The sequence below is a fragment of the Martes martes genome, assembly GCF_963455335.1.
Source record: "Martes martes genome assembly, chromosome: 3".
Classification (NCBI taxonomy): domain Eukaryota; kingdom Metazoa; phylum Chordata; class Mammalia; order Carnivora; family Mustelidae; genus Martes; species Martes martes.
Genome location: NC_137890.1, coordinates 131,452,368 through 131,467,134, shown reverse-complemented (window position 1 = coordinate 131,467,134; position 14,767 = coordinate 131,452,368). Strand labels below are relative to the sequence as shown.

The window sequence follows — 14,767 nt, the reverse complement described above, 5'->3', positions numbered from 1 at the left end:
CAGCCCTGAGATCTTTAATTAACCCCTGGATGTTTATTTTCCAGATGAAACTAATAATAGTTACTGTTAACAAGGTATGTATGGTGATACAAAAAGCCCATTGTGAACTTTACATATTAAAAAAAAAAAAAATCAGCCTGTGTGGTAACTGAACATTTCCGGGGCTGGAAGGACTAGAGTGTGCCTACAGAAAGTGAACAGTAGACTCCGCTGCATTTCCCCGGAGACCCCTGCAGATCTAAGGTACTCTCTGTGCACAGCCTCCTTCTCTCTCCCTCTGGCCTGCGAGCTCGGACCACCTGGTCTTTCTGGACCCTTAGATCTCTGTTGCCTCAGATCCAGGGCTCTAGGCTTCCTCTCCCTGCACTGTGTCCTAGAAGCCTCAAAAGGCCACAAAGTTGGGTAGAGTTTTCCCCTCAAAACCACATTCTGGAAGTTTGAATGACCTTCTGACCAAGTTTTCTTGCTTGTCTGGGGCTCCTGTGCCTGTATGATGCACACCAGTACTTCCGTGCATATTCAGAAACTGGTCAAAAAAGGATCCCTAGCATCCAGTTGTCCCTGCAGATTTTGCCCTACTTAAATGACTGTTCTGGCCACACTGGGAATTGCAAACAGTCTTCTGGATGAATATGTGGACCTAAGAGCTGCCAAGAAACCAAGGTAGTGTTTTAAATTTTTCCTCCTTCCCTACCTTTAATGCTTTCGAACGGCGATTTCACACTGAAACTAGTGTGGTGCTACATGTTAATTAAAAAAAAAAAAAAGACTTCTTTTTTTCTTGAAAAGAATTGTTAGCAGCAGGAGAGGTGTACAAGAAGCAACAACTCCAGAAACTTCTGCCAAATGACAGCGACTTATGGGAAAATAAGAATTAGAAGTGCTTCATTTTAGCTGTGCAAAGGACGAGAGCAGTCTCCGTCAAATTTGGGGGTGGTCTGGGGTGGAGTACGAGTTACTGTCTTTGCTAGTCTTTGATGGAGATCACAGTAATGACTTGGGAGGAATTACATCTCATTTCTTTGGCAGCACAGAAGTGATTGCTCTCCAGGAGGGAGAAAATTCAAAGATTGAGGTTATAAAGGTTAGCGTAAAGCTGATTAATTATTTTCTGTTTTGAATTTTTAAATTTCTTAGGATTTTTTTTCTTCTAACGTTTTGCCATGTGATACTGAAAAGGAATCTGTCTTCAGCTCAGAAACCGTGGTATTTCCCTAAAGAGATGCCAGGACGGGGAAAGGTAATGAGAGAAGAGCGGCAGCTGTCATCCTCCAGGTTGGGGATTGGGGCACAGATCAGGGCAAGAGGAACGTTTGCTCAAGGAGCAGCACCTAAGCCTGTGTCTGGGGCTGGCTCAGGTGAAGCAGAACCCATTTCCCTGGGACAATCTATATATTCTGCAGGAGCAGCAGGCCATATGTGTGTCTGGAAAAGAAAGCCAAAACTCATTAAGATGAAGAGCTTCTTTCCTCTGCTAGCTGTCACCTGCCCGTACACATCATTGGGCCAATCACACTCCAGCTTCTGTTCAAAGAACTGACTTCTTCCTGGATTCACTGTGTGTCTTATGAACAGCCGTGGCCAGATAGCCATCCTTGCTCACACATTCTGCCATTAAAGGGGGGTTTTGTAAAGGTGGCCACTGTATTTACATGTCACTGCCTTTCCTAGACACCACCCTTGCCTTCAAGCTCAATAATTCCAGGTTAAAACATCTGGTCCTTGAGATTTCTTTTTCTACAGAGTCCTTTCAAACTCTACCTTTTTTAGATTTTTTGAATGAAAGAAATGGTAGAGGTGTTGCTATCTTTCTAATGAAGCTTGCATTGACTTAAAAAGGAAAAATAAGTATTCCTGTCTGACTTCGTGAGACTTTATTGTGCATCTTATTCTCTTAGCATTGAAATGTTGATGCCTTCCCTGCTCATGCTGGCCAATCAAGAGGCAGTGTCACATATCCCTGTGTGGATCCCAAAGGGGATCAGAACATAGAGGGGGAGATGCTAGAAAATTCTAGAATAGATAGATGTATGAAAGACTTTGAGGAGTTTGACAGCAAGCTCCCTGGACTGCAGTCATTAGGCCTGCATTCTAGTCTAGTCTAGTGGGTTTCTAGATCTGACCACTGTGATGCTGGGCGGTCAGTTAATGTTGGAAGTCTCGGTTGAGTAATTTCCCAAGTGAGTAAAATGGACTTAGAATGAAAGGTTCATGCATTCCAGCTCTGACATTCGGCACCCCTGAGGGTCTCATTCAATCAAATTGGAAGAAGAGCCGGAGCATATTAAATTTTACTTTTATGCAATGAAAAAGGCTGTAAATTCTAGAAATTAGGCCATGTTTAATTTGCTACTTTAATAAACAATTTTAGATTTATATAATACATTTCAATCTTTAAAACACTCTATTCCAATTAGAATCTGATTTTTATAGCTATGAAAAGAGATGCATGGAATAATTTAATTGATGTTACTGGGCAAAATTAACATGAGAATATTCAGACTGCCCACTCACCTGTCTTACAAAAGGGAGCCTATAATTAAATTACCAGCTCCATTTCCCCTTCCTCACCATCCTAATGAGGACATTTTTCTTGCAGGTAGAGATACAAAGGGGATATACATAATAACAGACATGCATAATAACATAATAACATATATACATAATAACATTCTCCAGCTCAAACAGGACCTCTCCTGTCCATGCTTATATTTTCTCCTGAATCTCCCTGGGTGCCTACCTGACAAATGCTTTATGTGCTAGAGAAGCAAGGATGAGCTCAAGATAGGCCTGAGGCGTTGGAAGAATTGGGTTGAGACTACATCTAGATTAGATGGTAACATTATTCCCCATCTCTTCCAACCCACCCTGTTTCAAATTCATCCTCGTTATGAATCACTTTCTTTTCAGCTCTGGCTATATTGTGCCAGTAGAATCTAGATCATCCCCAGACTAACAATAATTTCTTATGTGAGGGGACAAGAAAGCATGACCACAAAACACAAGTCTCTAAGTAAAAGCCTGCTTCACTAGAAGCATAATAAAGCAGGATACCTGGAATGTTCCTGGAAAATCACTAGAATGAGCCGCAAGGATTTCCATCCAGTGATACCTCCTTTTCATAGCATTGACATTTGAAAAAGACTGTGATTAGTTCTTTCTTTCAACCGATATTTTTGATCTACCTTTAGATATCAAGGTCATATTTTAATGTTATTTGAGCAAGGTCATAGTTTAAGGTTATTTAATCATGTGTCAGTACCTCAACATGGTGTTATTTATACTTACATTTCAGTATGCTTATTAACAAAACTAAAAGTGTTAAGATTGTGTTCATCCATAATTAATGGCAACATCTATAGGTACACTAAATACTCCAGTGGCTGAAACAAATGATGGGTGTTTTCTTCCCATGTAGCAGGACGGCTCCCAGGTAGGCTGAAGAAACTGCTCAAGGATGTCCAGGAATCAGGCTCAGCCCATCTTCTTGCTCTGCCAGTCACAGTGTGTGGCTTCTGACCAGATGACCACAGCATGCCTGCTGTGCCTCCAGGAGAGAAGAAATGAGGAAGGAAAACATCCTTTCTTCAACCCAGGCTTTGTTCCAAAAGGAAGAGCCTCCAAAGAGACTTGAGTCTGTATATTTTTCTTTTAATTCATGAGCTACAGAGAGAGAGAAAGAGAGAGAGAGAGAGAGAGAGAGAGAGAGAAGCAAACTCCCTAGGGAGCAGGGAGCCCCATGCAGGACTTGATCCCAGGACCCAGGGATCATGACCAGAGTGGAAGGCAGACGCTTAACTGACTGAGCCACACAGGCACCTGAGCCTGTATTTCACTAATCATAATAATATCATCCTGCCTCCCCTAGCCTCAGGGGAGGGAGTCTGGAAAGGTGAAGACTTTACTTTCCAACCTCTGTAACAGAGGCAAGCAAGGGAAAGGGATGTAGTATTGGGTGTAGACAAGCCAGCCTATGAGTCCCATCATAGTGATTTTTCACATATTTAACAGTAAATGCAACTTACGGCTGCATTCCTTACCTACAGCCTGCTAACTGGTTTCATAGTAACATGCAAAAATTATAAGGACAAAAGACCTTCTAAATTATAAAATGCTTTGTGAATGTTATCACGGGGTAGATATAAACAATTAACTGAATTTTCATCTTCCGAGAAATTTCATTAAAACATCGCTCATCTCTTCGTATGATTCAGTGCTTGGTGTATTAGGGATACATACTCCCGACTAATACATGAGAGTAGCTTCTTTCTTTTCTGTAATCACTCATAATAATTTTAGGCACTTGTTCTGTGTCACCTTGGGTGAACATTTCCCTTTCTACCTCCAGCCATTCTGTTGTTCTCGAATTTATCCTTTTGTATCGGAGAGTAGGAGCTGTACCTGAATCATACAAAGGAGGAAACTGCCAATTTACCAGCTGTGCATTCTTCCTTTTCCTCCTGCACATTCTGTCTTCTCACTGATTTATTGGATTGAGTTGTTGCACCCAGACAGCTACATGCCAATCACGTGTACCCTGATTACTCATTATGAGCCTTAGGATACCAGACAACTCACTAATGAGCACATTATAATGCTGGCCAGTGCTAATTAGATGATAATCATGTGCACTGCTTTATTTACAGTCTATCTATTTAAATTAATTGGGCATTTAATTGAACACAGTGTGAAAGAAATTGGAATTGGGTTTTCAAGTTTATTTAAGTTATTTTCACTTCCCATCTCTTATAGGCAGGTGAAATTATTCCCTTGATCTGGACATTTAGAGCAAATATGAACAGAATAAATGCTTATTTTATAATGATACACACGTATATGTAAATTTATCTCAAGATGTGTTTGGAAACAGCAACCAAATTTGCAAAAATTTTTTTATCTCCACTAACATACTTACGTGACCTGATTACAGAAAGATTCTGCATGCATAAGAGATATTAATCAATCCAACACTGAGCTGGAAATATGAGGTGAGATCCTAAACCAACCCGATGGGAATGTTCTGGTATTTTCTTAGGATAGGACATTTACATTTAATTCATGAATAAATACGTGGCAAACTGTACCTAATTGTGATCCTATGTATTTTCCCTTTTTCATGACACAGTATCCAAATATCCCAGGGTATACATTTTTAAATGAGTGTATAATTGCCCAAAACCACATGCATGAATGCATTACTGAATTCAAAGTGACCTTTCATTGAAATAATTTCCTAAGAGCATATGTAGAGTAGACCTGACCCAGAGTAACTATATGGAAAAAGGTTTCTAGACAAAAAAATCCAGAGGCCAATTCTACTTTTCCCCTCAAATGATAGTGTATCTGGTCATCTGCTCTCATGCGGTTTGGAGAGGTATCAAATGACTCAGGATCTCTTCTCTAAATAAGCTGGGAAATGTGCTGCTCCAATTGTTACTGTTCATAGAAAAAAAACCCATAAACGGTTCTTCTAAAATAATTGGAAGAAAATATGTCTTGGGAAGAGAACTCAAGGGGATTAGATCAAAAGGCAGTTTTTGTAGTTATATTGTGTTTCATTAAACAATCTTAAGTTTTCTCTCTTTGTTGACTCAAACAGGTGAATCAAGTAAAATAAATGATGTAAAGAATTTTAATCACTCTGATAAGGTCCAATATGATTCTGTTTGTAACTTTTGGCATCAGAATGTTTGATTCTTCTAGGTCTTACCATGCTGCTTGTTAGTCCAAATGAGTCCAAATCTTTAGCTGAAACAAGTTTTACCAAGTTTCCAGGTACGGTATAAGAACATGTTCCAAGGGAGAAGCTGGGCTTGTGTTTTTATAAGACCCAAATTGTGTAGAAATAATGGAGGCCCAGACCAGGAAATTCATGGAACTGGATATTCTAACCCTGTCTTTCCAATATGGTAGCTTCTAGTCACATGTAGCTAGCAGGAACATGACAAGGGACTAGTCAGAGTTGTGCTGTGTTTTAAGTATAATACACATCCGATTTTGAATATTTAATATGATGAAGGAAATGATCTTATTAATAATTTGTATATTGATTACAAGTGATAATAATGTTTTGTATATATTGGGTTAAATGAAATATATTATTTAACATTCATTTCACCTGTTTCTTTTTTCCTTGCTGTGACTAGAAAATTTAAAATTAAAGATGTAGTTTGCATTAGCGATTCGTATTTTTATTGGAAGACACTGCTCTAACTTAATGGGTTAGTTGTCTTGGGGCTGACAAATTACTGACTACTTGTATTAATTTAAAATGATTATTCAACCAAGATGCATTGAGCTATCACTTTATACCAAGTACTGAGTAAAGTACTGGGAATGTATTTCCTTTCACGTAGATACTGAAACTGGATTTGAAAGACAAATCATAGGAATAGGAGAGTCCAGAAATAGATTCACCAGGAATCCCACTTCTTACAGTGTATTCTAAATTTCTAATCACAAAAGTGAGCATGGTTGTCTCTTCCCGCATTATTCAGAATAGCCTGGAAACAATCTTAAAGTTCAAAAAAAGGGGATGGGGAAAAGAAAACTTGTCAAGACCTAATGTTTACCATGAAGCCAATGAAATGATAATATGGACCTATGTTTATTTTTTTTGTGGAATGATGTTCATTGTATGTTGTGTAGAAGTGAGTTTCTGATCATTATGGGTGGTATGATGCCATCTGTCCAGCTGTGTGTGTGTGTGTGTGTGTGTGTGTGTGTGTATCCAGCAGATTGGTTTCCTGAGATTTCCTTTCCTAATCATCCTGGAGACTCCCATCATCTCATTCCTTTTTTTCTTTTTTTTAAGATTTTATCTATTTATTCGAGAAAGAGAGAGAGAGTGAGTGAGGGGCAGAGGCAGAGGGAGAAGCAGGCTCCCCAATCAGCAGGGATTCTGATGTGGGACTCAATCCCAGGACTCTGAAATCATGACCTGAGCCGAAGGCAAATGCTTGACCAACTGAGCCACCCAGGTACCCCCCATCACCTAATTCTTGAGTTAGATCACCTGTTTCCTAGGTCCCATCTCTTCCTCTTTCTTCATTTACTTTTATTTTAGGGAAAGCCTCCTGTGGCTTCCTGAGAAAATATGTGTGGGGAGGGAAAGTTTTGAAACTTTACATGACTGAGAGTTTCTTTAGGCTTCTCTCATTCCTGAGAAGAGTTTTCTGGATATGGAATTCTAGGATGGAAATAATTTCCACTCAGAATTTTGAAAGCAAATCTTTACATCTTCTGACTTTTAGTGTTATTGTCAAGAGATTCTGTGTCATTATAATCCTTTAGTATATATAATGTGTTTTGCCCTCTCCTTGAAAATTTGAGTATCTTCTTTCCCCAGTTTTCTAAGATTGCATAATAGTGTGCCCACAGAGGATCTTTACTTATTTATTATATTTGACATTAGTTGAATCCTTTCAAGTTGAAAGTTTATATTCTCCAGTTACAGGAAATATCTTCAGACCATATAATAATTTACTCCCCTCTAATCTTTCCTTCTAGAACTGCAATTAGCTAATTATTATACCTCCTGGGTTGTTCTTCTGAAATTTTTCTTTTTCTTTTTTTTCTACTTTTTGGCTCTATACTTTTGTCCCACTTTCAGGGAAATTTCCCCAATTTTATCTTCCAATCCTTCTACTTTTTTTTTCTCCTGTAAAAATTAATTACTCGGGGTTATGGGATGAGTTTGATCATAGCATGAACCCACCCGAAAACATTAGAAATCACAGAAAGACTTGAGATAAATGTCAGATAGAACAGAGAAAGCAAGTACCCCTATTATCTGAGAAACATTAATAATGTAAAATTGCAGAGACCAAATCCTCACCAGTAATATAAGATATGGGATAGATATAGAAACACTGGCGCTCCCTGGTGTTGTAAAATAAATTTGCAACTTTATTTATTTATTTATTTTTAAGGTTATAATCCTTTACCTTGTCACTGAGCCTCAAAAACAATGGCTTTCCTACATTATTTCAAACCCTCTGCTGTCAACCTTTTCCCACTCATCAATAACTTTCAAGTACCTTATTTGAAAAATGACTCTTACTTATTCATTTTTCACACCCCACACATTTCACTCCAGGAAACTGGCAACCTCCCAGCACAGAGCTTATGTTCTTCTTTGAAATGCATACTTAAACAAATGGATTTTCGTTTTCTTTCTTCAGTATTACAGGATGAGCACATGCATACTGAAAAATTTAATTCCTTCTTGCAGGCATCTTTATTCTGCAATGTTCTTGTCCCTGCCACTTTTCATGACTTAACTAGAGTGCTGACTTAACTAGACTGCTGTCCTCCACCCACTCCCTCCCTGACTTGGCAACCATCAATTCTTCTGACCTAACTAATTAACTTACTAAACCACCTTTATAGTTATTTACCAGGAAATATGGGACAGACATAAATAATATACCTCAATATACAACAGCTCAGGCTTAATTTGTAGGCAAAATTTCACTTGTTGGCCATGGGAAGAAAAAAATGTGTACATTGAGTACATTTGGGAGAGAGGTAGAGTAGGAAGACATCTTGATGGCAGGACAACTTGATATGAACCGCTACTGAATTTTTCACTTCTGTTGTCAAGAGCTCTTTTTTGTTTTTGTGGTTTTTTTTTTTTTTGGATGTTCATTTTAATGAACTCTTGCTTTTATTTAAATAGATGGGAACATCTTCTCGTCTCATTATGTAAATTTATAGGCATTCTTAATGTTTTCCAAACCTTTGCTTTGACACTGTTACCTTTAATATCCTTGTTCTGGGCATTCTATTGCTGTCATTTTGCTTTTTGCATTAAAATATTTTCTCTGTGCCTGGTGACTCTCAACAATCTATTCCTTTGGAAGAGTGAGACACTGAAAAGCCAAGGGGTACGTGTTGTTGGCAGGTGGGCTTCACAGTAGAGTAATCTGACTGGGGAGTTTCGTTGGAGGATCTCTGCCCCAATAGTCTTTTTTCTTGCATTAGCCAGTTTCCCCAGAGGGTACTCCTAAAAACTCCTGCCAGAAGAGGAGGGAGCTGGAATTTTTTTTGTTGTTGTTCATATATAGCTTCATATTCAATCCCTTTTTCTTCAGCTGCCCCTTCAAATGTGAGTCGTGTCTCTAAGTGCAAGTGAGCTTCCCCATCCATCCCCAATTCCTTTGCTAGAATTACAGAAGGGCAGCCATCTTGCTGCAGGAAGAGTGTGTACTTCTGTTTCCATACAGGGGCAACCAATGTGGAGGGTGGTGACAAGGATTAAAAACCTGGGTTAGAGTCTTTATTCCAGGTTGCTGTCCTTTGTCTATTCAAAGTCTATTCATAAAATGAAAACAGTGCATTTTACCTTGCTGCAGCTTCATATAGTGTTATACAAAACAAAAGCAAAAAAAGCCACACTGGCAGATTCTAGTGCAGTAAATGTTGACGTCATCACCCACCTACTACACCCTGAATCTATAAATCCACACTCCTAACTGGTAAGTCCCTGCAAATACTCGCTCCTTTCTTCCTCTCCCAGCCTGAGAGTATCCAGAGTATCAAAGCCCTCCTTTAGCTATCCTCATTCTTAGAGATGAATGAATCTGCTTTCACTTGCAAGAAAACTTAAGTGAAGAAATAGTTGGTTGTCGGTCCTCCTGTTATCTTCACACAGGATCCTGGTCCAGCTTGATAAACCCTCACTGACTGCCTATTATAAGCGCACTGGGCTCAGTGTACACTGAAATTTTAAAAATGCAAAGGATAGTGCTCTGCCCTTGAGGAATCCAAAGCCTCGTTTGTTCTATGACTTCTCGTTAATTCCCATGTAGTTGGGACTGGCTTCTGCATGGAGAAAGCCACTGGGTAATGGCTGAGCACCTGCTTGACATTGGATTTTCACTCATACTAACCCTAGTTTCTTTCATTTTCTATATACACATTTTAAAAACTAAGATATTATTGAAGGTCATTAGAAATTAACTTGGATCCCAACATATGACAATGTCTGTAAAAGTAAAATATAATCATTTCTCCTTAAAGAAAAAAAAACCTGGCCCTCCTGTCATTGGTGCATGATCTGTACATGAAGTTCTTGGATCAGGTCAGCTGATGGGGGCTCCTGTGGTGACGAGTTTGTAATAGGCTCCTTTCTGGGCCATCAGTTCTTCATGGGTCCCCTTTTCAATCACTCTCCCCTGTGACATGACAGCAATGATATCTGAATTTTGGATGGTAGACAAACGATGAGCGATGACAATGCAGGTCCGACCTTCTCTGGCTTTGTCCAGGGCGACCTGCACTGTCTGCAAAGAGAAGGTGGAAAGTGATGCAAAGACACATGTTTGTTGCCTGGCCCAACATCACAAGAATTCTGCTGAACATTATGTGAGTAACATTGCGATTCTCAGGGGTTAAACCCAAAGGTTTGACAGGTGGAAAAAGATGGCACACGTATTTGCTGACTGCAAGGCATCAATGATTTCAATTGAATTCTACAGGCTGGGATATTTCAGTGAAGCAAGAATGAAGCAAACTAGAGGTCACTGGAGTTATAGAACACCTGATGGTCTCGTTGGCAAAAATGAAACCAAGGAAACCATGTAACGTAGCAGTTAGGTGGTCGCTCTGGATACTGATCTTCATTGAGGGCATTTTAGTTCTCTCCAAATGAACCCTGATTTTTAAGGAGTTCACTATAAATGGTAAATTTCCTAATTTTGCTTTGCCCGGTTTCATTTGCTTTCATGCACGCTGCACATTGGACACCACCTCTTACTTTGTGTTGTACACTGTCTACCTGCTCTGCCATGTAACTTTGAAATTATAAAATATGAAGTGCCCAACCGATGACCTAAATTACTGTATTTCACTTAAGAAAGCTAATTATTGGGACGCCTGGGTGGCTCAGTTGGTTAAGCCGCTGCCTTTGGCTCGGGCCATGATCCTCGGGTCCTGGGATCAAGTCCCGCATTGGGCTCCTTGCTCGGCAGGGAGCCTGCTTCCTCCTCTCTCTCTGCCTGCCTCTCTGCCTGCTTGTGTGTACTCTCTCTCTCTGACAAATAAATAAAATCTTTAAAAAAAGAAAAAAAAAAGAAAGCTAATTATTTACCCTTGGAAAAGTGTCACCTAGCCTAGACAGTCTTAAAAACAATTCTTATTTTAGAATTCAAATGTATTTTTTTATTTGAAACAATCTCATTTTGCCTCACTTCCCCTCGACTACCGTCTTTTTGTTCCACCCGGTAGTGCCATTTATACCATCAATGAATCAGAAAATTGAAAAGAGTGCCTTTTTATAAGGGCATATATTACAGCAAAAGACTCATTTATAATGATCTATGACTTTAGAAAATCAATACCTACCTTTTCGCTTTCTGTGTCTAAGGCAGAAGTAGCTTCATCTAGCAGCAAGATTTTAGGATCTCGAACAATGGCCCGAGCAATAGCAATACGTTGCTTCTCTCCTCGAGATAGTTGAGATCCTTGGGCCCCAACATTAGTTTCATATTTCTGGAAAAGGTATGGTAAGTTTGAGACCCACAAACAGTTTGTTCCTATGCTGGATGGAGCCCACATCAATGACCTCACTGTGGATTTAAACATTTTTTTTGTTTTTTTTTTTTTAAATTGGGAATAATAAATGAGTCCTTTTCTAAAGGATGTCAAGTCCATTTAGGGGTATAAGAAAAATATGGGGTTTGTTGGGAAACTAGGGGATTTTATATCCCTTTCTCTGCATTTATTTTAGGTTTGTATTTTTTTTTCTTTCTCCCTGCCTATGAAATCTCTGGGATTTAAGATTCCTGATTTCCAAACCCTTATCTGGAAGATCCTTCCAAGGTGGAATGATCCTACCAATGCAAGGGCCCTTTGAGAGATCTTTTAGTCCATCCTCTTACTGGGAAGGCATCATTCTGGATCACAAGCTTATGTGCAAATCCCCACTCTGCTGCTTACTAACTTTGTGAGCATGAACACATTATTTAAATTTCTTTGAGCAGCCAACTTGTCTGTAAATGCAGACATTAATAACTAGTTCATATATTTGTTGTTTTAGGTGAAGTTCCTTCATAAAGGAAGATCCCTAGCTAGATGCCTGGCATGGCTACATAAAAAATAGTTAACATTCATGGAATATTTACCATGCATTGGCTTTGTGTTAACTAGTCCTGGCAGATGATCCTTTAACATTCACAGAAATAATTTTCTCCCTACTTTACAGATTACAGACTTAGGTACAGACAGGTAAGAAGATTGTGTAAAGACAAACAAGTGCAAAGCAGTGAAGGTGAACTCTAAATCCAGGTGCATCTTGTTTCTGAGACTTTGCCCTTGACCACTACTCTCCCTTGCCTTCCACAACAAGCGTGTTTCCTCCCCGTCTCCCTTGCCTCCTGACGAAAGCTAACCAGCCAAGGGAGATTCCCTGCTGGTTTCTCCACTAGGACAGCCTGCTTTGTCCTAGTGGAGAAACAGTGCTCAGTGAAAGGCATGATGGGTAAGTCCGTATGAGAAAGAGGCCAAAACTGCCTCCAAGCCACTGTCTCCCACAAAATGAGGATGTGCTCTGCAAAGATTCGTGGAATAAATGAATCTCTCAGGAACACAGGAGCTTTGCTCTTCATTCAGGACACAACAACCAGTGATTTCCACATGCTTGTGGCTTACGCTACCCAGGCTAGAGCCATGCTAGGCTTAGGAGCCCTTGTGAAAAAGAAACAAGGAAAAAGCCCACCATAATAGCACAAAATTTATAAACATAATCATTTACAAAGAAAAGCAGTTTTCCAGTGATATCTAAAAGAGGGGGAGAAGGTTAAAAGTTTGGTTCCTAAAATTTTGTTTCCATGTGTTAGTTTTCTTTGTGAGAAACCCCCAAGAGGCTCTTGGTGGATGGAAAAATGCAGAGTCAATATTTGTACTAAGTTCAAACTTGGCTCTGGAAATGTGAGAAGCACGAAGGCAGGTGCAACTCCCCCCACCATGCACAGAAGATGCTGCCAAGTAATGCCATCATGATCATGACCATAATCGTAGCAGCAGCTTTCTTTGGATGGCTATTATGTGTATTCTTCCATTTTAATGTTGTTTTGCCAATGGCCGAGTCTCAGAAAAAATAAGAAATTCTGCCACAGTTACACAGCTAGTGACTGGCAGAGTTTGAGTTCAAACCTATGCCTGCTCCAAATCTCAGGATTGTTTCCCACCTTGCTCCTCGGATGTTCGGTGTAGTTGTGCTTTATGTACAATGAGTTTCATGGCATCTTTTGCACTGGATAATATAATACTAAACACTAAACACTAAAAAGTAGGTTGATGAAGGACATTTTTTGCTTAAAAGACAGAGGCAATCCCAGGGCACCAGGAAATGACCTGTGTTGCCTTTGACCCTCTCCTTGAGCCACAGTCACAACACTTTTTGGCCCCTCTACCTCTACCCATCCCCATCTCCCACAGGGAAAGACTCTGACCTAGTCCTCACCTCTGGGAGTGACATGACAAAGTCATGCAGCTGCGCCTGCTTTGCGGCTTCTATGACTTTTTCCATGGGGATTTCTTTGGTGTTGTCCCCATACTTGATATTGTCCATGATGCTACAGGCAAACAACACTGGCTCCTGGGAAACAATCCCAATGTTCGATCGGAGAAACTGGACATTGACCCTTTTGCTGTCATGCCCATCTATCATCTGCCAATAGAGGGGACGAGCAGAGCATTAAGTTTTAGAATCCCAGCAGTGAGGAAGGTTCATATTCTAGAGGTAGTATTACACAAGACATTTGTTTTGCTTAAGAGAGAAAAAATCCCAGGAGTCTCATAAGTAAGTTATGTTTCCTTTGACCTCTAGAGGTAATATGTGTCAGGAGTGGTGATAGAGTTAGGATCGTATTATGGTTTTGTTTGTTTGTTTTCCAAAGTCTAGCTTTACAGGCAGTGCAAATGAGAAAGGCACTCAGAATGGTTATTCCCTCAAGAAAACTTCCCCTTAGACATTGGTGCAGTACATCCCCTATAAGTATGAAGAATTGCTCCATTTTGAGACTCCACAGGTTATGAAAGGGGTTTTTCTATGTAAAGCTTTGGACTATATAAGAATTAAATCTGTTTCCTTTATTTTACTGATACTAACAAGATATAATAGACCCAATTAAGAAAGGAGTACATTTATTCACTTAGTCAGTCAACAAACATATATTGAATTTCCTGTTGCAAGGACACCATGCTAGGCAGTCTTTTGGCTGCTATGTGAAGAAAAAATAATCTGTGTTCTAGTTATTCGTGGGCTAGACACTCAAGTACAGGAATGCAAATATCTACCAGTTGAGCTGTTTCACTTAAAAACCTTAAAACAGGGACGCCTGAGTGGCTCAGTTGGTTGAGTGACTGCCTTCGGCTCAGGTCATGATTCCAGTGTCCTGGGATTGAGTCCCACATCCAGCTCTCTGCTTGGCGGGGAGCCTGCTTCTCCCTCTGCCTCTGCCTGCCACTCTGTCTGCCTGTGCGCGCTCTCTCTCTCTCTCTCTCTAACCAATAAAAAAAAAAAAACCAAAAACCTTAAAACAGTAAAGATATGATATGTCTGACACTACCATAAATTGTTTGGCCTTATGATTTCAGAAAAAGATTATGTTAAATGTTGTGAACATGTTATATTTTCAATAAATTCTCAGCAACAGAAAAAGCAAACATTCGTTGGGAAAAAATGTAGGGCATTCCTCAGCAATTAGCCCTCGTTCATATTCCTCTACTCATTTTCCATAGTACTTATAGATTGCAAAGCACA

The 14,767-nt window shown here is 39.7% G+C and overlaps 1 protein-coding gene across 6 annotated transcripts in view; it reads right to left on the bottom strand.

The window, feature by feature from the left end:
- Window positions 1-8,627: 8,627 nt before the first annotated feature.
- ABCB11 (ATP binding cassette subfamily B member 11) overlaps window positions 8,628-14,767 on the bottom strand; it is a 108,379-nt gene continuing 102,239 nt past the window's right edge. For 4 of the 6 annotated variants that reach the window (XR_013966602.1, XM_080799657.1, XM_080799658.1 and 1 more), the window contains 3 exons: window positions 13,466-13,672; window positions 11,347-11,493; window positions 8,628-10,286 (listed from right to left, as the gene is read on the bottom strand). Coding sequence is in view for 5 of the 6 variants with exons in the window: in XM_080799657.1 (XP_080655783.1) it covers window positions 10,086-10,286; window positions 11,347-11,493; window positions 13,466-13,672 (555 nt within the window). In the remaining variant the exon portion in view is untranslated. Of the gene's footprint in view, window positions 10,287-11,346; window positions 11,494-13,465; window positions 13,673-14,767 lie in introns of those variants that run through there. The other 2 variants (XM_080799660.1, XM_080799661.1) reach the window with 2 other exon arrangements.